Genomic DNA, 27040 nt, shown 5'->3' with positions numbered 1-27040 from the left:
ATAGTTGGCTATTTACACCATTCACTGTGTTTTTCAGGCTGTTTTTTTTTTGTTTTGTTTTCACCTTTATTGTGAGTTGTTTGAGCTAGGCATAATTTGGCTGTAAATGGCAAATGGCATGGGATTGGGATACTCCTGCTTCAAGCATTGTGGACCCAAGGGAATGCTAGGCTTGTGCTTTTCTATCTAAGACAGTTCTGCAAAGAGCTCTGCAATAACGCTTCACATTTATCCATTCACACACTTGTTTCAGGAACTGCCATGTGAGGTGCTCAGTTGCAAACTAGGTGCAATGTTGAGATTAGAGCCCTTAGTTGTGGTAATTTAATTTATTCTTAATTTAACTGGGTTAGTCCCATTGAGATCACAAGTACGAGGAGAACATGCAAACTCCACACAGAAAGGCCACAAGTGTGAATCGATCCTATGACCTTCTTGCTGTGAGGCAACAGTGTTAACCACTAACCCACTATATTTTTTGTCAATCTGGTCAGGGGATCGAACCTTTGACTATTACAAACTTTTGCTCTTGTATCTCTAGTTCTCTCTACACACAGGCCATACTATCCTTGCCACGTCGTTCTTCCAACTTTGGTCAATTTTCTTTCTTTTCTACTTTGTTTTCAGTGCATAAGAGAGCAGTAAAAAGTAACTCTGCCTTTTGTTTTCTTGTCAATGTTTTGCAGGGAGGATTTTATTGATTGTCTTCTCTCCTGCCTCTTCTTAGTATTTCAGCAGTTTGGTTTGAGGATGCCTTGCCTTCCTGTACATGGTTAATTGAAGAGAAAAACATTATTTCAGAGGTTTGAACAAATCTGGGTGTAGGTTTTGCTTAAATGTACAATTGTAAAATCTTGGATGTGCTGATTGTGTTTACATGGTGAGCACTGGAATCATGGATTGAGTCTTGATATGATATGGTAGTGGATATGATGGTAGTGACATGTTGTGACACAGTGACATGGACATGGCTAAGCTTGGCAGAATTGATCTCATGGCATCTTTTTAGGGTCCAAGCACCAGTGAAGTTGGTCGAAGGACCCTATTGTTTTTGTGCTGATTTTTGTTTAGTTTTTTAAACCCAAAATTTGTGTGCAGGCTAAACCAGGCAGAGTTGAAATGTGAAATTTACAGGGTCAGTAGATGTCAGAAAAACTTGCCATATACAAAAATGGCCAGTGAAAAGTGCTAGGTGGCACTATAATGAATAAAAAACATGGTAACACCAATAACGTTTGATCCATGGGGGTCAACCATAGGACAAAATTATACCGTTACGATTGGTGGAGTGAGCTTGTTCTAACGGTGTGGGTCTGGTACAAATTGCTGAAAATTTCATGTAGGTGCTGTTTTACTGTCAGACAAAAGATGATGATAAATCACCTTTTAAAACATTATTTCATATTTTTTAATTCATTTTAGAACAGCCAAAACATCTCAGAATGTGCTCTCATTAATGGATGGCCCAAATGTTGCCAATTTTGCTAGCTTCAACCAGAATACTGTTTATAGTGTGTAGGCCACAGTACAAACTGTCTGTATATAAAAAATGGTCAGTAAAAAATGACGCTATAAATAATAAAACCATTTTGAAAAAAACAGCTTCTAATAGTTTTTTTTTCGCTATTTCTGAAATATACAAAATTGGCTGGCGCAAACCAGTCTCTGGATTTTTGATGCAGAAAGGCCAGATTGGTGTCAAAATATTCTCTGGAATGTCACTGAAAAATTGGACTGGAAACCTTGAATTTTTTTTACTTTGTTTACAAGTTTCTTGACTTGACCATATGTGATGCTATTTAATTAATGATGGGTATTCTCCTTAATGAGATTACCAAATGGCATGAACTTTGTGATTTTGGTAGAGCACAGAACAACCTAGCCATATCCAGGTGGCAGTATAAATAATAAATACGTTTTAATGAAAACGTCTAATAACTTGTAAAATTTCAGTCACACATAGAACCATATATTGTTGTGATCAGTGGATGGAGCTCTTTCCATGGGTATAGGCCAAGGCAGTTTGTGCCATGATTTCTCATTTTGCAAAATTCCGAAATATGCAAAATGGCCCTACTTGAAGCTGTCTCTGGATTTTTCACACAAAATGGCCAGATTGGTGTCAAAATGTTCTCTGCTTCATGACTCTGAAAAATTGGACTGGAAACTTTCAAATATTTTGCTCTGTTGGCAATTTTTTTTTACTTTGAGTTGGACCTTGTGCACAGCTATTTAATTTATGATGGGTTTAACTGGTTAATCGAATGGCATGAAATTTGGCAGGTGTATGAACGGCCTCTCTTAAATCCACAGTGCTAAATTTGGTGGGACTGTGCCGGTAGATCGTGCTGCAATGCATACGAGGGCTGTCCATAAAGTATAGGTCCTTTTTATTTTTTTCAAAAACTATATGGATTTCATTCATATGTTTTTACGTCAGACATGCATGAACCCTCGTGCGCATGCGTGAGTTTTTCCACGCCTGTCGGTGACATCATTCGCCTGTGAGCACTCCTTGTGGGAGGAGTCGTCCAGCCCCTCATCGGAATTCCTTTGTCTGAGAAGTTGCTGAGAGACTGGCGCTTTGTTTGATCAAAATTTTTTCTAAACCTGTGAGACACATCGATGTGGACATGGTTCGAAAAATCAAGCTGGTTTTCAGTGAAAATTTTAACGGCTGATGAGAGATTCTGAGGTGACACTGTCGCTTTAAGGACTTCCCACGGTGCGAGACGTCGCGCTGCGCTCTCAGGCGGCGTCATCAGCCTGTTTCAAGCTGAAAACCTCCACATTTCAGGCTCTATTGATCCAGGACGTCGTGAGAGAACAGAGAAGTTTCAGAAGAAGTCGGTTTCAGCATTTTATCCGGATATTCCACTGTTAAAGGAGATTTTTTTAATGAAAGACGTGCGGACGGGTCCGCGCATCGGATAAAATGCTGAAACCAACTTCTTCTGAAACTTCTCTGTTCTCTCACGATGTCCTGGATCAATAGAGCCTGAAATGTGGAGGTTTTCAGCTTGAAACAGGCTGATGACGCCGCCTGAGAGCTCTGCACGACGTCTCACACCGTGGGAAGTCCTTAAAGCGACAGTGTCACCTCAAAATCTCTCATCAGCCGTTAAAATTTTCACTGAAAACCAGCTTAATTTTTCGAACCATGTCCACTTCGATGTGTCTCACAGGTTTAGAAAAAATTTTGATCAAACAAAGCGCCAGTCTCTCAGCAACTTCTCAGACAAAGGAATTCTGACGAGGGGCTGGACGACTCCTCCCACAAGGAGTGCTCACAGGCGAATGACGTCACCGACAGGCGTGGAAAAACTCACGCATGCGCACGAGGGTTCAAGCATGTCTGACGTAAAAACATATGAATGAAATCCATATAGTTTTTGAAAAAAATAAAAAGGACCTATACTTTATGGACAGACCTCGTATAGTTATGAATTTCAGAGCTCTAACATGCTCCAAACCTCATATAGATCTTGCCTGAGAGTCTTACAAGGCTTCTCTGTGATCCCTGCTTGGGGCAGGCCTGGATCTGTGGTGGTGCGGGTGCGGTGGTGCTTAGACCCTTAATATTTGCTTGTAAATCAAGTTATATTTGTAACTTTAATGCCATTAATAGTAAATAAGGAACACATTTCACAAAAATAATTATATAAGGACGTGTAGTCCATTACACAAGATATGTTTATATTAAATAGAGCTGTTAAACAAGAAATTTATGGACAAACATATTTCACAGATGTAGTTCCACTTTGACTCCCATGGGCTTCTCGTTAATTTGTCTTCCTGCTTTAAGAATCTAAAATACTGGATTAAGTTTACCAACAGAAATATATTCAGTCAGGGGCATTTGAAGGTCACTGAGTTTATTAAACATGAAAGCAGGGTTCTTCAGGTGTTTCCATTAAGTCCTCTGAGATTTAATCTAAGAGGTGCTGTATGTTTTTAAGTTATAGGCATGAATACACTTTTAACCAGTTATTCTTAGATTCAAAATCATAGAACTGTTGTATTGTGAAAGTGATTGGGTGAATACAGGTGAAGAATCAATCAATTTTAATATCAAACGCATTTAAATGATTAAATGCATTTTTCTTCAGCTTGATATTGAGAAAAATGGTGAAGCACTTATTAATTTAGAAAGTACACTGATATTTGTATGAAGCAAGTTTTATCAAAAAGGTAGCATTTGTAAAACAGCTACTAAACATGAGCTGTGTTTAGCTAACATGCTGCAGTTACAGAATACTCACTGAAAAGTCAAAGAAACCAACACCTTCAGGTCCATGTAGATTTGATCTGAAAACTGTGGAAAAGTATCATCTTGAGGAGTTGCATCATGTCAGCTTGTTTCCACACAAACACTGAGTCTCACGCGATAGTACATCTTCCTGTGAGTGGAGCCGCTCGGAGCACTAGCTGTTTTAACAGCGTGATGTAGTGAGCTGGCCTGTGGCTGGGAGCTATCACTGCTGGTGGGCATATTCTTTAATCAGAGCCAGTGGTGCATTGAGGGAACAGGCTTTGACTGCTCTCAGATAACTGAGATAGTGTTCTTAATGCTGCCTTCAGGCACTTTAACACCCGCTTTCCCATTCTTGCCTGGCTTTCAGCAGAAGTGCCTAGCTGCCATTCTGTCTACCTACGGCAAGACGGCTATCTGGCTCACGCTAATAGGACTGAAGGTACTGCTGATGATACTTATGAATGTTGTGAAGGTGTACTCTCATTCTTTGTGTATTATTACTCTGAAGGTTACTTTTTAAAATAATTTTTCAGGTTGTATGTTTGACAAAGTGGCAAGGCACTTCTATGACGATACCTGCGTGGTTCCGGAAAAGGTTGAAGGTGAGTCCTGTCAAAGTATGCTGTACCTATTTTAATAAATAACACTCTCTGCTGTATTAAAATGTTGAAAATAATGGAAATCAGAAATCACTATAATAATCACTATATTATTTTATGTTTTAGGCACCCCGCATTGCTGATAGAGATGTAATGTTTTAATTAAAAAACTAATTGCATCAGAATAAAATCAGTTTTAAACATTAAACATTTCTGTTCCTACAAAAATCAAATCAGAGTTTTTTTTTTCTTTCTATTCTATATAATATATTAAGCAATTATGAAGCAAGTTAAAAACCTTTTTTTGGAAAAAGAGTCTTTGCATGCATATTGTTTATTACATGAAAGTGTAAAGACAACTTCTGATGATCACTAAATAAAAAAAATGGCTGTAAGATCTTAACTAAATACAGTTTGATTTTCTTAATAATTTGCAGGAGATAACCTAAAATAAGTGACATAATTTCATGACAATAAAAAATTATGTTTTTGAAGCTAAAAAGTGGTCACAATTTTTTTATATTTATTAACTGTGTAAATGTTATAAGTAAATATTAGATATTCTGCAGATTTTTATTTTGTTCATTTAAATGTAATTAGCGCATTGCCTGTGGGGATCCACGGGCTCTAGATTGGTAGTGTTTATACATTAGGTAGCTGACATTTATCCAGGGTGGTAATAAATTATGCAAAGTTTCTATAATGACTTGGAATGGCGTGTAAGTCCAGAAAGTTTGTAGAACCTTAGAACTCAACAATTTTTAGAAGAAGAACTGAACCCTTTTACTTCCTGTTAATTATGTAATTTTTTTAATGTCAGTTTACTGTCTTAATGTATTTATAAATTGTTTAGGTTCTTGTTATCATATGCACACTATTATTATCATCTTCATCCTTATTATTATCAGTATTATTGTATTTTATTTTATTACTACTTTTATTTTGTCATTTGATTTTTAAATGGACCACAATGGACATAAGTGTTTTCACTTTCTTGTGTGATCTATGTATGTTTAATGTATTTACAATTACTTGCGTGTACGCACTCACGCTTTTAATATAAATATGATTTACCACCCCCTGCTGAAATGGCGTGTGAGTCCAGAATGTAATTAGCAATGTCCATTGTTCAGTGTTGTTAGGTAATATCCGTAGTTTCTCCAAAAAATATTAGTCTTATCAATGTTTTATCAGCATTTATCCTTACCCAAAATACATAAGCATACCAAGTGGCAAATGTCAGCTCTCCACCGTTTGGTCATGATCAAAGTTAAGTGCACGCAAGAATGCATGCACAGCTTTTTTTTTTTTGTCTTTTCTGCATTCTGTCGAAAGCATGTGCTTGTAATTTTACACACCCACAAACACAGACCGTGATGGAAGACACAAAATGCAGTACAGTTTTCTCTCATGTTAACAGCAATATGACACTTAACTAAACTGACTAAACCAATTGAACGACAAAAACACAATAATTCAATAACACAACACTGCTAAATTAACATGAACCACAATAATAACATTTAAAACCCCAAAACCCCAAACTCCCATGCTGCATTGTAGCACAGTGTCCATTGTTCACCGTTGTTAGCTAATATTGTTGTGAAGGTGTAGGAACACGGACCCACAACAGGGGGCGTTAAATGAACGGGCAATGGATAAGCCAAACAGTAACAATTTAATGTTGTAGTGCACAACAAAATACAATCACAGTTTAGGTACCACCGAATTACAGATTTGAGTGGAGATCGGAGATCGGGGAGGTGGAGTTCCGGATCAGCCCGGCAGCTAATGAGTCCTGGATGTAGGTCTCCATTGATTCGCGCTCCGGACGTTAGAGGTTGTACAGCCTGCTGGACGGGTACTCAACGCCCGGGATCAAATCAATTGCACAATCGTACGGACGGTGCGGGGGAAGGGTGAGCGCCAGATCTTTGCTGAAAACGTCAGCAAGATCGTGGTACTCACTTGGCACCGCCGTCAGATTGGGGGGGACTTTAACCTCCTCACTAGCTGTCACACCAGGCGGAACCGAGGATCCGAGACACTCCCGGTGGCAGGTTTCGCTCCACTGAGCCACAACCCCAGACGGCCAATCAATCCAGGGATTGTGTCTTATCATCCAAGGATAACCCAAAATCACCCGGGAGGTGGAAGGTGTTACATAGAACATGATCTCCTCCCTGTGATTACCAGGCACCACCAATGTCACTGGTTCTGTCTGGTGTGTGATTAATGGAAGAAGGGTGCCATCTAGTGCCCGTACCTTCATAGGTGAAGGTAGAGCCACTAGAGGGAGCCCGACTTCCCTTGCCCATGTGCTGTCCAGCAGATTCCCTTCCGACCCCGTGTCTACCAGTGCTGGGGCATGAAGGGTCAGATCCCCACTCAGGATCGTGACTGGGATGCGTGCAGATTGACGGGGCTTCCCCGCGTGGGTATTATGACCCACCCTTAGCCCAGTCTCTAAGGACGAGTACTGCTGTTTTGACCGTTTGAGGCAGTTTTTCTGCATGTGCTCGGTTGAGCTGCAGTGAAAACACTCCCCACGGACCAGCCTCCTTTGTCTCTGATCTGATCGCCTTTTGGCCCTGCTCGCTTCCATAGCAACGTCAGCAGGGGGAGCTGTCGTCATGTGGAGTACCCTGGCTGTGGAGTGTGGGGAAGACGGCTCCCTTTCGGACCCGGGAGGAAGAGGGACGGCTTGTGCCTGACCACGCCCTTCGTCTCGCTCCCGTCGGTGTTCTGTTAATCGGTTGTCTAACCGTATAACTAGGTCGATAAGCCCGTCTAAATCCCGCGGCTCGTCCTTCGCCACCAGGTGCTCCTTAAGGACCAGAGACGGTCCATTTACAAAGGCAGCGCGGAGCGCAACAGCATTCCAGCTGGCTCACGCTGCCGCGATGCAGAAGTCAACTGCATACTTCACTGCGCTCCGACACCCCTGTCTTATCGACAGCAGCACGCTTGAAGCGCTCTCGCCTCTATGAGGGTGGTCGAACACCTGTCTGAACTCCCTCACAAACCCAGTATATGTCATTAGGAGCCGTGAATTCTGCTCCCAGAGCGCCGTAGCCCAGGCGCGTGCCTCTCCTCGAAGCAGATTTATTACGTAAGCCACCCGGCTAGCGTCTGACGCGTACATGACGGGACGCTGTGAAAAGACGAGCGAGCACTGCATTAAGAAGTCCGCGCACGTCTCGACAAAGCCTCCGTACGGCTCCAGAGGGCTTATGTATGCTTCAGGGGACGGTGGGGGGGTTCGTTGAACGACCAGCGGAATGTCTGTTTCAGGCCTCCGGTCAGCAGGGGGAGGTGCTGCAGCAGCGCCCTGAGCCTGCGCTTCCACCTTGGCGGTGAGAGCCTCCATCCTCCGATTGAGGATCACATTCTGCTCGGTGACTAAGTCCAGCCGAGCAGTGAAAGTGGTTAAGATTTGCTGCAGCTCACCTAACACGCCTCCTGCTGACACCTGTTCACCTCGCTCTTCCATTGGCTGTTCAAGCGATGGTTGACGCCCCTCGGGATCCATGACGCTGGCCAAGAAATCCTGTTGTGAAGGTGTAGGAACACGGACCCACAACAGGGGGCGTTAAATGAACGGGCAATGGATAAGCCAAACAGTAACAATTTAATGTTGTAGTGCACAACAAAATACAATCACAGTTTAGGTACCACCGAATTACAGATTTGAGTGACGTGTGGGCAGGCTTGAGGATAGGAGACATCTGTCCTGAGCCGAGCCGGATCCCACACGGCCCTCACCGCCAACGGATCTGAAGAACACCGGAGCCGCCAAGTCCTGTGTCCCCAGGTGGTCACCGTCTCCAGCTGTCAGACCTGGTACTGCTGGCAGAGAACAGAAACAGTGTTGATGAGTGTGAATTCGCACACTCAGTAATCCCACAGTCTGTATTCTTTTGGGAGGGAGCACCTCCACCTCCAATCACACACTCGTGCAGCTCCTGTCTAACCACTTATCTGGTTGGAGGGTGAAGCGAGGCCGTCGCTGATCACACTTTACGCCAATCCCACAGATAAGGAAACGCCACAGGAAAACGGCTGCAAAAATGTTCTGACTATACTCTCACTGCAGAGAAATTACCTCTTCTGATGGCTGATTTCTCGGCGGGGAGGTGGAGTTGCAGTCCGGCCTTTATGGTGGTGGTGATGTGGATGAGTGACAGCTGGTGCTGATGACGAGTGACAGCTGTCACTCCCGGTTGCTATGACGCCCTCTCATGCTTGAAGCCCGCACTTCAAGCAGGGCGCCATCTGGTGGTGGTGGGCCAGCAGTACCTCCTCTTCAGCGGCCCACACAACAAATATCCCTAATTTCTCCAAAAATATTAGTCCTATCAACTCTCTGTTTTTGCAGTGTTCATCTTTGACCAGTGGGGGCCACAGTTCCACTAATCTGCTAATTGCTAATTATCGAAGATAATGTTTTCATTATCGGATTAGCTTTTCAGATAACTTTGAAAACCATCATCAGACCAATTATCTTCAGATAAATTTTGGTCTGATAATTTTTAGTCCACTAACATTTTTGCAGACATAGCTTTTTGTACTAGATACACAGTTCTATCCTCTACAAACAGAGAAGAGCTAGTTCTGCTGGCAATATCACCCAAGTCATCCAGAGCCATACAGTTTTAACTTATGGTTAAAATTTTAACCAAACTAATTTCAGACAAGTTATTTAAATTAATGTCACGTGTGTTTTATAAACTTTATAAAGTTTTATAAAGTGAATATATCAGATATATGTTTTAGTTTTAAAGTAATGCACTAATTTTGAAGATTTAGTGTGGACATGCTGTATCCAGGTGCATTATGGGTATCTCAGTACATTCACGACAGAAGAAATGCATTTGAGATGCTCTGATCAGACTCCACACGGACAACAGCATTAAACTCTTTCTATATTGTACCTAAAACTCTCCTGAATATATTCTTTGGGTTTATAGACGTTGTTATTATGTTTGTTTTATGTAAAAATGCCAAAAGAAGCCCAGGTTGCTTCTGCAAAAGCCGAAAAGTCTGTTAAATTATGATTCAGGCTGTGTGATATAACCAGCGTCAAAATGCATAGAACACTAGCTCTAATTAGCACCTATTGTGCTCTAGTTAGCACTCTCCTAATGATGGGATGGAAGCCTCCCCTGATGGCTCCCTTGACGATTCTCCTGATGACGTGAATGACTCATTACCATGAACAAAAGACTGAAACTGCTTTGAATTGAGTACCCCATTGTAAACAGGGGACAAAGCGTATCTGAGACCCACCCCCTGGTTAATGCTGGGTTTCAACTGTTTTACAAAGAATGCTTCCTTGACACCTCTCTCAAACCATTTCTTCTCTCTGGCTAAGATTTTCACTTCCTTGTCCTCAAAAGTGTGGTTAGTGTCTTTCAGTTGGAGATGAACTGCAGACTGAGGTCCGCTGGCGACCTCTCTGCGGTGCTGGTATAGCCTCTTGTTTAAAGGTTGCTTAGTCTCACCTATGTAGTGTTCATTACAGTTTTCCTGACATCTGATATAATACACTACATTGCTCTGTTTGTAACTAGGGATCCTGTCCTTAGGGTGAACTAATTTCTGTCTCAAGGTGTTAACTGGTCTCTTTGTTTTCTGGGACTTCTGCACTTTGTCCAGGGACCATCGTGGGTACCCACATACTGTGAGGGCTTTCCGTACAAGTTGTTGTTCTTTAGCCCTTCCCTCTGCAGTTGTGGGCACCTGTAGGGCTCTGTGTTGAAGAGTCCTGATCACCCCAAGCTTGTGCTCAAGGGGGTGGTTTGAGCCAAAGAGCAGATATTGGTCAGTGTGAGTGGGTTTTCTGTAAATGTCTGTCTGGAGCTGCCTGTTCTCTCCAATCGTAACATCAGCATTTAGCAACAACCATTTAGCCTTCTTGGACTGTGATGTTACAATTGGAGAGAACAGGCAGCTCCAGACAGAAGTTTACAGAAAACCCACTCACACTGACCAATATCTGCTCTTTGGCTCAAACCACCCCCTTGAACACAAGCTTGGGGTGATCAGGACTCTTCAACACAGAGCCCTACAAAATCAAAATCAAATCAATTTTATTTATATAGTGCCAAATCACAACAAACAGTTGCCCCAAGGCGCTTTATATTGTAAGGCAAGGCCATACAATAATTACGGAAAAACCCCAACGGTCAAAATGACCCCCTGTGAGCAAGCACTTGGCAACAGTGGGAAGGAAAAACTCCCTTTTAACAGGAAGAAACCTCCAGCAGAACCAGGCTCAGGGAGGGGCAGTCTTCTGCTGGGACTGGTTGGGGCTGAGGGAGAGAACCAGGAAAAAGACATGCTGTAGAGGGGAGCAGAGATCAATCACTAATGATTAAATGCAGAGTGGTGCATACAGAGCAAAAAGAGAAAGAAACACTCAGTGCATCATGGGAACCCCCCAGCAGTCTAAGTCTATAGCAGCATAACTAAGGGATGATTCAGGGTCACCTGATCCAGCCCTAACTATAAGCTTTAGCAAAAAGGAAAGTTTTAAGCCTAATCTTAAAAGTAGAGAGGGTGTCTGTCTCCCTGATCCGAATTGGGAGCTGGTTCCACGGGAGAGGAGCCTGAAAGCTGAAGGCTCTGCCTCCCATTCTACTCTTACAAACCCTAGGAACTACAAGTAAGCCTGCATTCTGAGAGCGAAGCGCTCTATTGGGGTGATATGGTACTATGAGGTCCCTAAGATAAGATGGGACCTGATTATTCAAAACCTTATAAGTAAGAAGAAGAATTTTAAATTCTATTCTAGAATTAACAGGAAGCCAATGAAGAGAGGCCAATATGGGTGAGATATGCTCTCTCCTTCTAGTCCCTGTCAGTACTCTAGCTGCAGCATTTTGAATTAACTGAAGGCTTTTCAGGGAACTTTTAGGACAACCTGATAATAATGAATTACAATAGTCCAGCCTAGAGGAAATCAACTCAATCAACTTTCTTCTTATACAGCGCCAAATCACAACAAACAGTTGCCCCAAGGCGCTCCATATTGTAAGGCAAGGCCATACAATAATTATGAAAAACCCCAACGGTCAAAACGACCCCCTATGAGCAAGCACTTGGCCACAGTGGGAAGGAAAAACTCCCTTTTAACAGGAAGAAACCTCCAGCAGAACCAGGCTCAGGGAGGGGCAGTCTTCTGCTGAGACTGGTTGGGGCTGAGGGAAAGAACCAGGAAAAAGACATGCCGAGAAGGGGGGCAGAGATTGATCACTAATGATTAAATGCAGAGTGATGCATACGGAGCAAAAAGAGAAAGAAACAGTGCATCATGGGAACCCCCCCACAGTCTACGTCTAAAGCAACATAACCAAGGGATGGTCCAGGGTCACCCGATCCAGCCCTAACTATAAGCCTTAGCGAAAAGGAAAGTTTTAAGCCTAATCTTAAAAGTAGAGAGGGTATCTGTCTCCCTGATCTGAATTGGGAGCTGGTTCCACAGGAGAGGAGCCTGAAAGCTGAAGGCTCTGCCTCCCATTCTACTCTTACAAACCCTAGGAACCACAAGTAAGCCCGCAGTCTGAGAGCGAAGCGCTCTAATGGGGTAATATGGTACTACGAGGTCCCTAAGATAAGATGGGACCTGATTATTCAAAACCTTATAAGTAAGAAGAAGAATTTTAAATTCTATTCTAGAATTAACAGGAAGCCAATGACGAGAGGCCAACACGGGTGAGATATGCTCTCTCCTGCTAGTCCCCGTCAGTACTCTAGCTGCAGCATTCTGAACCAACTGAAGGCTTTTTAGGGAACTTTTAGGACAACCTGATAATAATGAATTACAATAGTCCAGCCTAGAGGAAATAAATGCATGAATTAGTTTTTCAGCATCACTCTGAGACAAGACCTTTCTGATTTTAGAGATATTGCGTAAATGCAAAAAGGCAGTCCTACATATTTGTTTAATATGCGCTTTGAATGACATATCCTGATCAAAAATGACTCCAAGATTTCTCACAGTATTACTAGAGATCAGGGAAATGCCATCCAGAGTAACGATCTGGTTAGACACCATGCTTCTAAGATTTGTGGGGCCAAGTACAATAACTTCAGTTTTATCTGAGTTTAAAAGCAGGAAATTAGAGGTCATCCATGTCTTTATGTCTGTAAGACAATCCTGCAGTTTAGCTAATTGGTGTGTGTCCTCTGGCTTCATGGATAAATAAAGCTGGGTATCATCTGCGTAACAATGAAAATTTAAGCAATACCGTCTAATAATACTGCCTAAGGGAAGCATGTATAAAGTGAATAAAATTGGTCCTAGCACAGAACCTTGTGGAACTCCATAATTAACTTTAGTCTGTGAAGAAGATTCCCCATTTACATGAACAAACTGTAATCTATTAGACAAATATGATTCAAACCACCGCAGCGCAGTGCCTTTAATACCTATGACATCTCTGTAATAAAATTTTATGGTCAACAGTATCAAAAGCAGCACTGAGGTCCAACAGAACAAGCACAGAGATAAGTCCACTGTCCGAAGCCATAAGAAGATCATTTGTAACCTTCACTAATGCTGTGATGCTATGATGAATTCTAAAACCTGACTGAAACTCTTCAAATAGACCATTCCTCTGCAGGTGATCAGTTAGCTGTTTTACAACTACCCTCTCAAGAATCTTTGAGAGAAAAGGAAGGTTGGAGATTGGCCTATAATTAGCTAAGATAGCTGGGTCAAGTGATGGCTTTTTAAGTAATGGTTTAATTACTGCCACCTTAAAGGCCTGTGGTACATAACCAACTAACAAAGATAGATTGATCATATTTAAGATTGAAGCATTAAATAATGGTAGGACTTCCTTGAGCAGCCTGGCAGGAATGGGGTCTAATAAACATGTTGGTTGGAGCTACAGCATCCAAAGTTGTCTTCAATGAGGATGTAAATCTATTGACGAGATACTCTAACTCCCTTACAGAGTTTAGGTAGCTACTCTGCTCTGTGTTGGTATATGACATTAGAGAACATAAAGAAGGAATCATATCCTTAAACCTAGTTACAGCGCTTTCTGAAAGACGTCTAGTGTAATGAAACTTATTCCCCACTGCTGGGTAGTCCATCAGAGTAAATGTAAATGTTATTAATAAATAATCAGACAGAAGGGAGTTTTCAGGGAATATTGTTAAGTCTTCAATTTCCATACCACAAGTCAGAACAAGATCTAAGATATGATTAAAGTGGTGGGTGGACTCATTTACATTTTGAGCAAAGCCAGTTGATTCTAATAATAGATTAAATGCAGTGTTGATATTCGGATATTCCACTGTTAAAGGAGATTTTTTTAATGAAAGACGTGCGGATAGATCCGCGCGTCGGGACACAGCCGGCGCGGTGCGGCGGCACAGGAAAAACACCTCCGTGTTGATAACTATTTGTAAAATCCAGGTGGCTTTTGATGGCTTTCAGTGGAGTGAGTATATGAGAAATTGTTTAACAGCTGGACATGTTCCAACTTGTCCTTAAGGCTTCCAACGGAGGTGTTTTTCCTGTGGCGGAGCGTCGCAGCGGCTGCGAGCCGACGCTGCAATCCGTCCGCACGTCTTTCATTAAAAAAATCTCCTTTAACAGTGGAATATCCGGATAAAATGCTGAAACCGACTTCTTCTGAAACTTCTCTGTTCTCTCACGACGTCCTGGATCAATAGAGCCTGAAATGTGGAGGTTTTCAGGTTGAAACAGGCTGACGACGGCGCCTGAGAGCGCTGCGCGACGTCTCGCACCGTGGGAAGTTCTTAAAGCGACAGTATCACCTCAAAATCTCTCATCAGCCGTTAAAATTTTCACCGAAAACCAGCTTAATTTTTCGAACCGTGTCCACTTCGATGTGTCTCACAGGTTTAGAAAAAATTTTGATCAAACAAAGCGCCAGTCTCTCAGCAACTTCTCAGACAAAGGAATTCTGACGAGGGGCTGGACGACTCCTCCCACAAGGAGTGCTCACAGGCGAATGACGTCACCGACAGGCGTGGAAAAACTCACGCATGCGCACGAGGGTTCAAGCATGTCTGACGTACAAACATATGAATGAAATCCATATAGTTTTTGAAAAAAATAAAAAGGACCTATACTTTATTGACAGACCTCGTAGTGTATTATATCAGATGTCAGGAAAACTGTAATGAACACTACATAGGTGAGACTAAGCAACCTTTAAACAAGAGGCTATACCAGCACTTCTTTGTAAAACAGTTGAAACCCAGCCTTAACTGGGGGGCGGGTCTCAGACACGCTTTGTCCCCTGTTTACAAGTCTTTTGTTCATGGTAATGAGTCATTCACGTCATCAGGAGAGTCGTCAAGGGAGCCATCAAGGGAGGCTTCCATCCCATCATTAGGAGAGTGCTAACTAGAGCACAATAGGTGCTAATTAGAGCTATTATTTAGTCACTAGCCTATAGCAGTCGGCCTCTTGTAGGAGGGGTCTGGTTAGGTTAAAAACTCCAGCTTTTGTTGGCTTCTGGTTTATTCTTCTCTACAAGAGTCAAGACAGAAGTCAGACTACCAGAGCAAGAATTTTAGCTGAGGAAGCTTCTGTGATTTGAAGCGAAACGTCCTCATGTCAAGCAACCCAGTCCAGTCGAAGATTCCAGCTTGTCTACTATGGAAACCACCTGAACAACTGAGAGCCTACACAGAAAGTTGCTATGTGAACCAGGCTTGATGTTATGATGCCTCACGGAGCGACTGATTGATCTGTTATAACACCGTACCGAGCCGCTAACCGATCGGATGTTATGACACCTCATGGAGTGACTGATTGATGCGTTATGACACCGCACCGAACATGTTTTCACTATTATTTGATTTCTTTGTGCGACTGACATTGTTAATCAAGCATTCAAAAGGCGATTCCTATCGCCACACAATTCCAATCACACACGAGAAAGTTTTTTTTAACAGTTCTTCTTATTGAAAGAAACGTTGTCTCCCTAACCGCATAGAGTTGTGATGTCATCCCATCGTTCCTACTTTATATGTTTCTGTTTACTGTTATTTTACAGTTTTCACTCTGCTAAATTTGTTTTACAGCTGTAGCTAATTTTTCCTTTGCAAATTAAAATTTTAAATACAGTGATTAAAACATAATAATGCATTGTTTTAGCTTAAACTACTGAAGAGTAGAGCAATCATATCACAAACTAGCCAAAATAAGTAAAGAACAAATAAATACATCTCTGTGTGTTTTCAGTAATTATTGCAGTAATCCATTTTCAAGTTTAAGTGCCGCAGGTACTGCTGGGTAAGTTCAAAGGTCAAGTCATACAAACCACGCGTTCCCAGGATCACAAAAACAAACCAAACAGATGAAAAATAAATGAATAAATACCCCCCAAACACTGTCATTATCGTTACCAAAAGCAGTAAATCACATTATTAGAAGTCACAGTTTATTTTTTATATTATATTTATAAACCATTAACGAATCTACAGCTCACATGGATTGCATTCACAAACACAAAAGAAATGCATGAAAAATAAATAAATAAAAAATTAAATCCCCAAAACAGTCATCTTTAAGATAAGCAGTAAATCAAAGAATTAATGGTCACAGTTTATCACAGTTTACCACACCTTGCAGCAGTTGTCAGAAGTGTTCAATCTGCCACACCGGGAATATCTGTTCAAGCTATCTGTATTTGTAAACAGTCAATTATACAACACACATGCACTCCAGTTTTAATCAAAACATACTCAACAAAAATATAAACGCAACACTTTTGGTTTTGCTCCCATTTTGTATGAGATGAACTCAAAGATCTAAAACTTTTTCTACATACACGATATCACCATTTCCCTCAAATATTGTTCACAAACCAGTTGAAATCTGTGATAGTGAGCACTTCTCCTTTGCTGAGATAATCCATCCCACCTCACAGGTGTGCCATACCAAGATGCTGATTAGACACCATGATTAGTGCACAGGTGTGCCTTAGACTGCCCACAATAAAAGGCCACTCTGAAAGGTGCAGTTTTGTTTTATTGGGGGGGGATACCAGTCAGTATCTGGTGTGACCACCATTTGCCTCATGCAGTGCAACACATCTCCTTCGCATCATCCGTGAAGAGAACATCTCTCCAACGTGCCAAACGCCAGCGAATGTGAGCATTTGCCCACTCAAGTCGGTTACGACGACAAACTGGAGTCAGGTCGAGACCCCGATGAGGACGACAAGCATGCAGATGAGCTTCCCTGAGACGGTTTCTGACAGTTTGTGCAGAAATTCTTTGGTTATGCAAACCGATTGTTTCAGCAGCTGTCCGAGTGGCTGGTCTCAGACGATCTTGGAGGTGAACATGCTGGATGTGGAGGTCCTGGGCTGGTGTGGTTACACGTGGTCTGCGGTTGTGAGGCTGGTTGGATGTACTGCCAAATTCTCTGAAACGACTTTGGAGATGGCTTATGGTAGAGACATGAACATTCAATACACGAGCAACATCTCTGGTTGACATTCCTGCTGTCAGCATGCCAATTGCACGCTCCCTCAAATCTTGCAACATCTGTGGCATTGTGCTGTGTGATAAAACTGCACCTTTCAGAGTGGCCTTTTATTGTGGGCAGTCTAAGGCACACCTGTGCACTAATCATAGTGTCTAATCAGCATCTTGGTATGGCACACCTGTGAGGTGGGATGGATTTTCTCAGCAAAGGAGAAGTGCTCACTATCACAGATTTAGACTGGTTTGTGAACAATATTTGAGAGAAATGGTGATATTGTGTATGTGGAAAAAGATTTAGATCTTTGAGTTCATCTCATACAAAATGGGAGCAAAACCAAAAGTGTTGCGTTTATATTTTTGTTGAGTATATATAGCTCAGAAACACAACGCCACTCAGTCCTACAGAAAGTTAACACTGATCTGAATTTAGATCATTGGCAAAAACGTATGGAGTCTTCCATTTAAAACAGCCAGTATTTCTAATGTTTCATGAAAATCAGATCAATAATTTTTAAGTGATAATGCAAACAGACAAATGTAAAGAAAAGTATAACAGAGAGGTAAAAAGTTACTTCAGTGTTCATATATCAGTAGTGATTTTTGTGGTAGCTCCATACTTTATAAAATCATCGATCTATTTTGCATGCTGTAGGGGACATCAAGCAAGAGTCAGGCCTGTACCGCGAGGGTCCCTCGTATCAGCGCAGAGGCTCTTTGCAGCTGTGGCAGTTCCTGGTGGCTCTGCTGGATGACCCATCAAACTCCCACTTCATTGCCTGGACTGGACGGGGGATGGAATTCAAACTCATTGAACCAGAAGAGGTGAGAAGCTAACATTTGTCAAATACAGCTGTAAGTGTTAAATGCATACGAGGTCTGTGAGAAAAGTATCCGACCTTTTTATTTTATGCAAAAAATATATGGATTTGATTCATATGTTTTTACGTCAGCCAAGCTTGAACCTTCGTGCGCATGCGTGAGTTTTTTCACGCCTGTCGGTTGTCATTCGCCTGTGGGCAGGCTTTGAGTGGGCACTGGTCGACCCCTCTCGTCGTTTTTTCATTGCGAGGAAATGGCGGAATGATTTGGGCTTTGTTCCATCAGAATTTTTTCAGAAACTGTTAGAGACAGGCAGCTGGAAACCATTCGGAAAATTCACATGGCTTTCGGTGAAAATGTTATGGGCTTCACAGAGATTAAGGAGTGTTACTACAGCTTTAAGGATGGCCCACAATGGCGCACGGACAAGTTGGAACATGCCTATATCGGCTTTCAGTGGCTTACCAGTCGAGTGAGTATAAGAGAAATTGTGGAGAGCTGGGCATGTCCCAACTTGTCCTCTGACACTCCAAAACGGAGGTGTTCTTTGTCTCGCTCCATCAGCGGCTCCGTCATGACGTGCGAAGCCTCCGCGCGGCTTTCCATGACAAAATCTCTTGTTAAAAGTGAAATCTGCCGGAAAATGGCTGATGTCCAGCTCTTGTGATAACCAGAGAAATTGCACACGACGGTCCCGGATCGACACAGCCATCCGTTTAGAAATGAAATGGTGGTTTCTGCCTGTCGATCGCGGCTCGGAGCGCGGCGCGCCGTGCGCCATTGTGGGCCGTCCTTAAAGCGGTAGTAACACTCCTTAATCTCTGTGAAGGCCATAAAATTTTCACCGAAAGCCATGTGAATTTTCCGAATGGTTTCCAGCTGCCTGTCTCTAACAGTTTCTGAAAAAATTGTGATGGAACAAAGCCCAAATCATTCCGCCATTTCCTCGCAATGAAAAAACGACGAGAGGGGTGGACCAGTGCTCACTCAAAGCCTGCCCACAGGCGAATGACGCAACCGACAGGCGTGAAAAAACTCACGCATGCGCACGGAGGTTCAAGCTTGGCTGACGTAAAAACATATGAATCAAATCCATATATTTTTTGCATAAAATTAAAAGGTCGGATACTTTTCTCACAGACCTCGTATATAAAACAGTAACAATAGACAGTATTTCTAACTTTTAACTTCTTACATTATATTGTAGTAGCAGCTAATTTTAATTGTTGCACTCGGTGTACTCAGGTTTTCAGTATGTTACAGTCTCTAAGATATGGCATTCTCTATTCCAACCAAATGTCCATAAGCACTGTTATTTTTTAAATTCCCACTTACATACGTTAATTAAATATGAAACAGAAGAACTAGGTTGCATGCAGATGAGGTGGCAGCTGTTTGCACCACCCTCCTGTACTGTCTTATGGAATATTTAAGACACCAGTGCAGAAAGCCACTGAAATTGAAGCTGTGTTAACTTTATATGTTCACTGGTGGCCATGTGTTTTTTGCTGTCAACACCACGTTTGGATTGACATCAGGAGATGTGATCTGCCCACCCTGATACCAGTTGATACAGTTCATATCGTTAACTAACAATCTGTCAGCAGATAAACATTCTGAAATTACTTTTGCTGCAGAATGAATTAAAGATAGTATTCTTGGACAAAACATCAGATCTAGGTTTGTGTCTGCCATTTACTATCTGAAAAACTCCCAGAAATCTTTTAAAGAAAATCATTCTCTGTTCTTCTCTGTTCCATGAAGCTGTGTGACTGGTGATGCAACAGACAAAAGTTGTCCAGTCACAGTAAAAGAACCTTATAGAACCTTATTAAATCACTTGAGTTCCTCTGACTGACTGTAATAGTCAGTCAGTGGCCTTGTCCTTGTTAAGTACTTCATGGAACATAGTCAAACTATAATTCATGTTAGGATTTAGACCTTTTAAAGTGCAAATGGACTGAGTGTGTGTGCACTCATGCACACTGGGGCTCAGTCGCTGCTGCACACTGCTGGAGGATAGAGGAAGATACAGAGTGTGTGCTGCGGGTGGGAATGTAGCAAGGAGGAGATCAGGGAGTAGTACCTGGCACTGGTCCATGTGGGCTGACGATGTCTCGAAGCACAAAACAGCTGCAACTAACAGGGAGCTCCATCAGCTGACCCCCCTGCAAGACAAACACCAGCGACCAGCTTTCTACCTTTGTACCGGACAGGTGATGCATGTCAGCGACTTCAAGGAGGAGAAAAGATGGTGGATGCTTTGATAAAGGAGGTTGTAGGACAATAGGAGGTAATGACAAAGGAAAGAGTAGTTACACTGGGAAAAAAAAGGAAAAGTGCAGGATAAAAGCTGAAGCGAGTTGTGGGTTTTGGTGGCGGGTGGTCTGGCAGACAGGTGCTGTAACATCTGCTGCCTTTTCCACTGGGCATGTGACAAGCTTCTAATGAACACATTCCTGGTCAGGTCTGCCTGGTCTGGATGCACTTGAATTGCTGTTATTAGGAAAATATGGATTAAGAAGTTTTAACGCAACACAAAATGCCATAATGCATGTCTGTTTATGTGTGGGATCCTACTGTTGCTCAGTTTGTGTCTGCTGGCTGATAACCTGTGTGTTTGTGTGTTACAAAGGTGGCACGCAGGTGGGGGATCCAGAAGAATCGACCAGCCATGAATTACGACAAACTCAGTCGGTCGCTTCGCTACTACTACGAGAAGGGAATCATGCAGAAGGTATAAACGCAAATGCAAATAGTCAAATAAAAAAATAGAAATTTGTTTTCAAATGATGGACAAGCGACACAAAATAGACAATAAAGTTTATGTTACTACCTGAGATCCAGATGAGCTCTGATTGTGAGGGGGCGAAAGTGGAGATTGTAGAAACACATTTTGTTCCTCAGAACACATTAAAAGTTTAAAAACAAAAATGACAGAACTACTAAATATATATATATATATATATATATATATATATATATATATATATATATATATATATATATATATATACGAGGTCTGTTAGAAAACTATCTGACCTTTTTATTTTTTGCAAAAACTATATGGATTTGAATCATGTGCGCTTGCGTCAGCCAAGCTTGAACTTCCTGCACATGCGTGAGTTTTTTCACGCCTGTCGGTTGCGTCATTCACCTGTGAGCACGCTTTGAGTGAGCAGTGGTCCACCCCCTCGTCGGATTTTTATTGTGAGGAAAATGTCTGAACGATTTGGAGCTTTGCAGCATCAGATTTTTCCAGAAACTGTGAGAGACAGCCAGGTGGAAACCATTCGGAAGATTCAGACGGCTTTCAGGGATGATTCTATGGGGATCACACAGATTAAGGAGTGTTACAACCGGTTTAAAGATGGCGCACAATGGCAGAGGGCACGCCGCAGTCCGAGCGGTGATCAACAGGCTGAAACGACCAGATCATTTCCAAACTGAACGCTGTGTTGATCCGGCACGTCATCTGACTACTACAGAAATGGCAGAAGAGGTGGACATACCACTTTTTCGGCACATTCCACTGTTACAGGAGTTTTTGTCATGGAAAGAGGAGCAGAGGAATTCGCCACAGAGCCACTAATGGCGCGGGACAAAAGCACCTCCGTGTTGGTCTCACAGGACATGTTGTAACATGCCCAGCTCTTGCACCATTCGGAAGATTCAGACGGCTTTCGGTGGCTTTTCAGTCGTGTGACTATCTGAGAAATTGTGGATGAGCTGGACATGCCACAACATGTCCTGTGAGGCTTCATCACGGCGTTGCTTTTTGTCCCGCGCCATTAGCGGCTCTGTCCCGACGCGCGAATTCCTCCGCACGTCTTTTCATGACAACAACTCATGTAACAGTGGAATGTGCCGAAAAAGTGCTGATGTCCACCTCTTCTGCCATTTCTGTAGTAGTCAGACGACGTCCCGGATCAACACAGCATTCAGTTTGGAAATGATCTGGTCATTTCAGCCTGTCCATCGCCGCTTGGAGCGTGTTGCGCCCTCCGCCATTGTGCGCTGTCTTTAAACCGGTTGTAACACTCCTTAATCTGTGTGATCCCCATAGAATCGTCCCTGAAAGCCGTCTGAATCTTCCGAATGGTTTCCACCTGGCTGTCCCTCACAGTTTCTGGAAAAATTTGATGCAGCAAAGCTCCAAATCGTTCAGACATTTTCCTCTCAATAAAAATCCGACGAGGGGGGTGGACCACTGCTCACTCAAAGCGTGCTCACAGGCAAATGACGCAACCGACAGGCGTGAAAAAACTCACGCATGCGCACGAAGGTTCAAGCTTGGCTGATGCAAGCGCACATGATTCAAATCCATATAGTTTTTGCAAAAAATAAAAAGGTCGGATAGTTTTCTAACAGACCTCGTATATATATACTCAACAAAAATATAAACGCAACACTTTTGGTTTTGCTCCCATTTTGTATGAGATGAACTCAAAGATCTAAAACTTTTTCCACATACACAATATCACCATTTCCCTCAAATATTGTTCACAAACCAGTCGAAATCTGTGATAGTGAGCACTTCTCCTTTGCTGAGATAATCCATCCCACCTCACAGGTGTGCCATACCAAGATGCTGATTAGACACCATGATTAGTGCACAGGTGTGCCTTAGACTGCCCACAATAAAAGGCCACTCTGAAAGGTGCAGTTTTGTTTTATTGGGGGGGGATACCAGTCAGTATCTGGTGTGACCACCATTTGCCTCATGCAGTGCAACACATCTCCTACGCATCATCCGTGAAGAGAACACCTCACCAACGTGCCAAACGGCAGCGAATGTGAGCATTTGCCCACTCAAATCGGTTACGACGACGAACTGGAGTCAGGTCGAGACCCCGATGAGGACGGCGAGCATGCAGATGAGCTTCTCTGAGACGGTTTCTGACAGTTTCTGCAGAAATTCTTTGGTTATGCAAACCGATTGTTCCAGCAACTGTCCGAGTGACTGGTCTCAGACGATCTTGGAGGTGAACATGCTGGATGTGGAGGTCCTGGGCTGGTGTGGTTACACGTGGTCTGCGGTTGTGAGGCTGGTTGGATGTAGTGCCAAATTCTCTGAAACGCCTTTGGAGACGGCTTATGGTAGAGAAATGAACATTCAATACACGAGCAACAGCTCTGGTTGACATTCCTGCTGTCAGCATGCCAATTGCACGCTCCCTCAAATCTTGCGACATCTGTGGCATTGTGCTGTGTGATAAAACTGCATCTTTCAGAGTGGCCTTTTATTGTGGACAGTCTAAGGCACACTTGTGCACTAATCATGGTGTCTAATCAGCATCTTGATATGGCACACCTGTGAGGTGGGATGGATTATCTCAGCAAAGGAGAAGTGCTCACTATCACAGATTTCGACTGGTTTGTGAACAATATTTGAGGGAAATGGTGATATTGTATATGTGGAAAAAGTTTTAGATCTTTGAGTTCATCGCATACAAAATGGGAGCAAAACCAAAAGTGTTGCGTTTATATTTTTGTTGAGTGTATATATATATATATATATATATATATATATATATATATATATATATATATATATATATATATACACAAACACACACACACACACACAGAAGTCACGGTTCGGTTCTTTCTTTTTCCCCAGTAATAACTATCTTGCAAATCACCAGAAATAAAGAAATAAAAAAAAAATCTATGTTATTTTAAAATTAATGTTTTGTCAGTGTTTATGTTATTATCTGTAACACCACCAGCATAAAAAATCTAAATAGTTTTTATTTTCAGCTGAAGCAGACTGTATAGCAAAAACACACAGAGACAACAGTCCACTCACAACAGATGTCCGTGTAGAAATAGGCTGGTTTCTTGGTTGAGAACACAAGTGGTAGGAGGCAAGCCGAATTAAGCCGTTTCATCCTGTTTTAGCACTTTTTGGATCGTGGATGATCATAGTACAATGGTGCCCTGTGGAATAAGCTGTGAGAGCTGCTACTCGTATGTGTTTTGGATGAATAGGCAATTTATGGTCCCCATGCTGACAGCGGAGGTGGGAACTCACGCTTAGTCACGTGAGATTTATACACTACTTAGCATGTGCATTGAGAATGTCACAACAGTCTATTGAAATACAGAAAACTGAAGGTTTGTCCACATTTTTTATTCATGTTTGTGATAACACATGTCTTTGGCTCAAAGACTTTTTATTTTAGAATTTATGTGTCCATGTCACATGCGCATCAACTTCCAGGAGTTCTGTTTTGAATCTTGTCTCACATTTTGATTGTTAAAGACTTCTAAGAAAAACAACTTTTTTCTTCCCCAATCTTGATGTGCTCCTGTCTGACTCCCACCAGGTGGCAGGTGAGAGATACGTGTACAAGTTTGTGTGTGACCCCGAGGCCTTGTTCTCCATGGCGTTTCCAGACAATCAGCGGCCAGTGCTGAAGACAGACATGGAGCGTCAGATCAACGAAGAGGACACAGTGCCATTGTCGCACTTTGATGAAAACATGACCTACGTACAGGAAGGGCCCTACTGCCAGCCACACCCCTATAGTGAGGGCTATGTTTATTAATGCCAGCCCACACACACACACACATCTCTACGTCACCTAAACTGATTGCCACTCCTCAAAGTGTCATGTCCTCACGTTCACAGTCACTCTGGGAAAAAGACTCAGTATACACATGCTGTGGAGCGTCCCATTTCTCTCCCTGTCTTCCTCTTTGTTCCCCTTTCTCACCCACCCTCATCTGCTTTTAGTTTTTGTTTTTGATGCAGGATGGATAGTGCACTTTATGGACTGGACCAGTGCGATGGTAACCTGCCAGGGTTAGCTAGAGTAGCTAGCTGGGGTTTGCTTTTCACAGTTTATAAATTAATGTAGGATTTTTTTTTATAGTTTTATGATTTCAACTATGTGGCATGTGGTATGACACAACACTGAGTGGCCTCTTATCATCCAAGGACCGATTCTTAAGACTTGTGATGTTTGCCGGAAAAGAAACAGCCTCGTCTGCACACATGCCGCAATCCCAGGATGATCCCGACCCTCACTTTTGTTCAGCTCTCCTTTATTTTCCCTGCAAACAACCATCATGTGCTTTCATGCTCATTTAAGTACATGCAGCCACACGTTGTAATGATACTTTTATGGCAGTGTGACATGATTATAGACTTGGAAAAAGTAATGTGATGATAATAAAAGAGACTATGTTAACCATCAGCCAGGACATCCTCACCAGCAGTTGGAAAGTGGCACCTTTGTCTGTCAATCATTTCTGTCCCCTCGTCCACTCAAACTCTAATTGTAAAGAGATGTTTTTGATGTAATAATATAAACTCCACTGGATTGTTCTCTGACCTGCTGAGAACCTTGTGGTTTAGTAAAGATGACACTTTGGCACACAAGGATGCACTTAATATTGAATTGTGTGGATGAAAAATTCTGTGCATTTAGTACAATGGTTTTAAGGTACAGGCCACTGTAAATTAACCCATTCATGAATACACTGTAAACAGCAGGTCCATTTGTATTTTAAAATACATCAAAGCATCAGTTATTGGTTTGTCATTCGGATGTTCAGTTTTTCAATAAATACCAGGTGAAAGTGTGCATAGTCAATGTGGAGAAGCAACAGAATATGAGATTTGAGTTAGAAAATAAAAACTTACAATCAAAGACAAAATCCAGAATTGCCCTTGATTTATTTATTTTTTACTTTTGATTTGCAGAAGAATCATGATGTGTATATATTTGTGCTTAAAACCATTGCCATCGATAGGGTTTAATTTTTTGGGATGCAGATATAATAAATATTATAATGTGATGTGATTAAAAAAAGTGTTCCAGGTAAACACACATTTTGTTGCTGCTTCAAACTGTAAATTACATTTGTTGTCAAAAAAAAATGTACAGCAGCCATGGCTTGCCATTTTGGATTTCTTTTTCTTTCTTTTTTTTTCTTTTCTGTTTAACAGCAATTTTAAAAGAATCTGTCTGAATTTTGTTCTTGCGTGTCTGGGATGGTAATGGCAACAACAGAAATTCTGTAATAAAATATCCCTAAAAATCTAAATCACAAGTGTTTCGTTTCACCGTATGAATGTAACATACTGACAAGGTAAAAACACAATAAGTTAAAAAACCCTGAGTCGGTGAAGACTAATAAATTACAGATGTGTCAATTTCCAGGTTGCAGTGAAAATTCCTGACCAAAAAATATTTACCCAAAGTGAAAAATCAATGGCTAATTTAATCCTTTTTTTCATGTGGCTGAATTGTTTTTGTCCTTCATCTCTGGTGCTTTTACAAGATGGGTATTAAGTGAGAAAAAAGATTGCAGTCTCTTAAAGGTATCATTTTCTTCTGTAAAGTGTCACTATTGCTAAAAATCAATGACTAATTTAAAGGAGCCATGTTTAATTGGTTCCACAGTTGGAAAGAAATGAAAACGGATGTGTAAGTAATGAAAAAACACTACTTGCCTTAATTTGTCAGAGCAGGTTACAAGCCAACCTATTACACTTCCCTCTCTAACATTTTTTTATTGATTGTACTGAGTGGTATTGCCCTTAATGTTAAACATCTGATTGCTTCCCTGAGGATTTTTTTTAACAGCTTCTGATATCACATACAAAACCGATTAATGATTTTAATATGAATCATATTTCAAATTTAGGTTTGTCTTTTAAATGGCCATATTTGATCACAATAACTTATGTTTTCACATGTAGAAAGAAAGTATTACACTTGTAATGCTCTTGTAGTTACAAAGAACTCCAAACTACATACATAATTTCATGATAATTGGGGGTGGGGGGGGGGGGGGGGGGGGGCGTAATTTACTTGACTAAATTTTAGGAACCAAGGCATTATTGTTTAAGGACACAAACATGCAACAA

The 27040-nt window shown here is 41.9% G+C and overlaps 1 protein-coding gene across 6 annotated transcripts in view; it reads left to right on the top strand.

Moving 5' to 3' along the window:
- etv1 (ETS variant transcription factor 1) overlaps positions 1-26206 on the top strand; it is a 55880-nt gene extending 29674 nt beyond the window's left edge. For 3 of the 6 annotated variants that reach the window (XM_034174324.1, XM_034174322.1, XM_034174328.1), the window contains 5 exons: positions 4623-4694; positions 4789-4857; positions 17990-18159; positions 20792-20893; positions 24489-26206. In XM_034174324.1, coding sequence (XP_034030215.1) covers positions 4623-4694; positions 4789-4857; positions 17990-18159; positions 20792-20893; positions 24489-24710 — 635 coding nt within the window. In that variant the 3' untranslated portion in view covers positions 24711-26206. The remainder of the gene's footprint in view (positions 1-4622; positions 4695-4788; positions 4858-17989; positions 18160-20791; positions 20894-24488) is intronic. The other 3 variants (XM_034174323.1, XM_034174327.1, XM_034174325.1) reach the window with 3 other exon arrangements.
- The last annotated feature ends 834 nt before the right edge of the window (positions 26207-27040 follow it).

The sequence above is a fragment of the Thalassophryne amazonica genome, chromosome 7 (assembly GCF_902500255.1).
Source record: "Thalassophryne amazonica chromosome 7, fThaAma1.1, whole genome shotgun sequence".
Classification (NCBI taxonomy): Eukaryota; Metazoa; Chordata; class Actinopteri; order Batrachoidiformes; family Batrachoididae; genus Thalassophryne; species Thalassophryne amazonica.
Note: the sequence above shows the minus strand (reverse complement) of the source record. Positions and strands in the feature narration are given on the sequence as shown.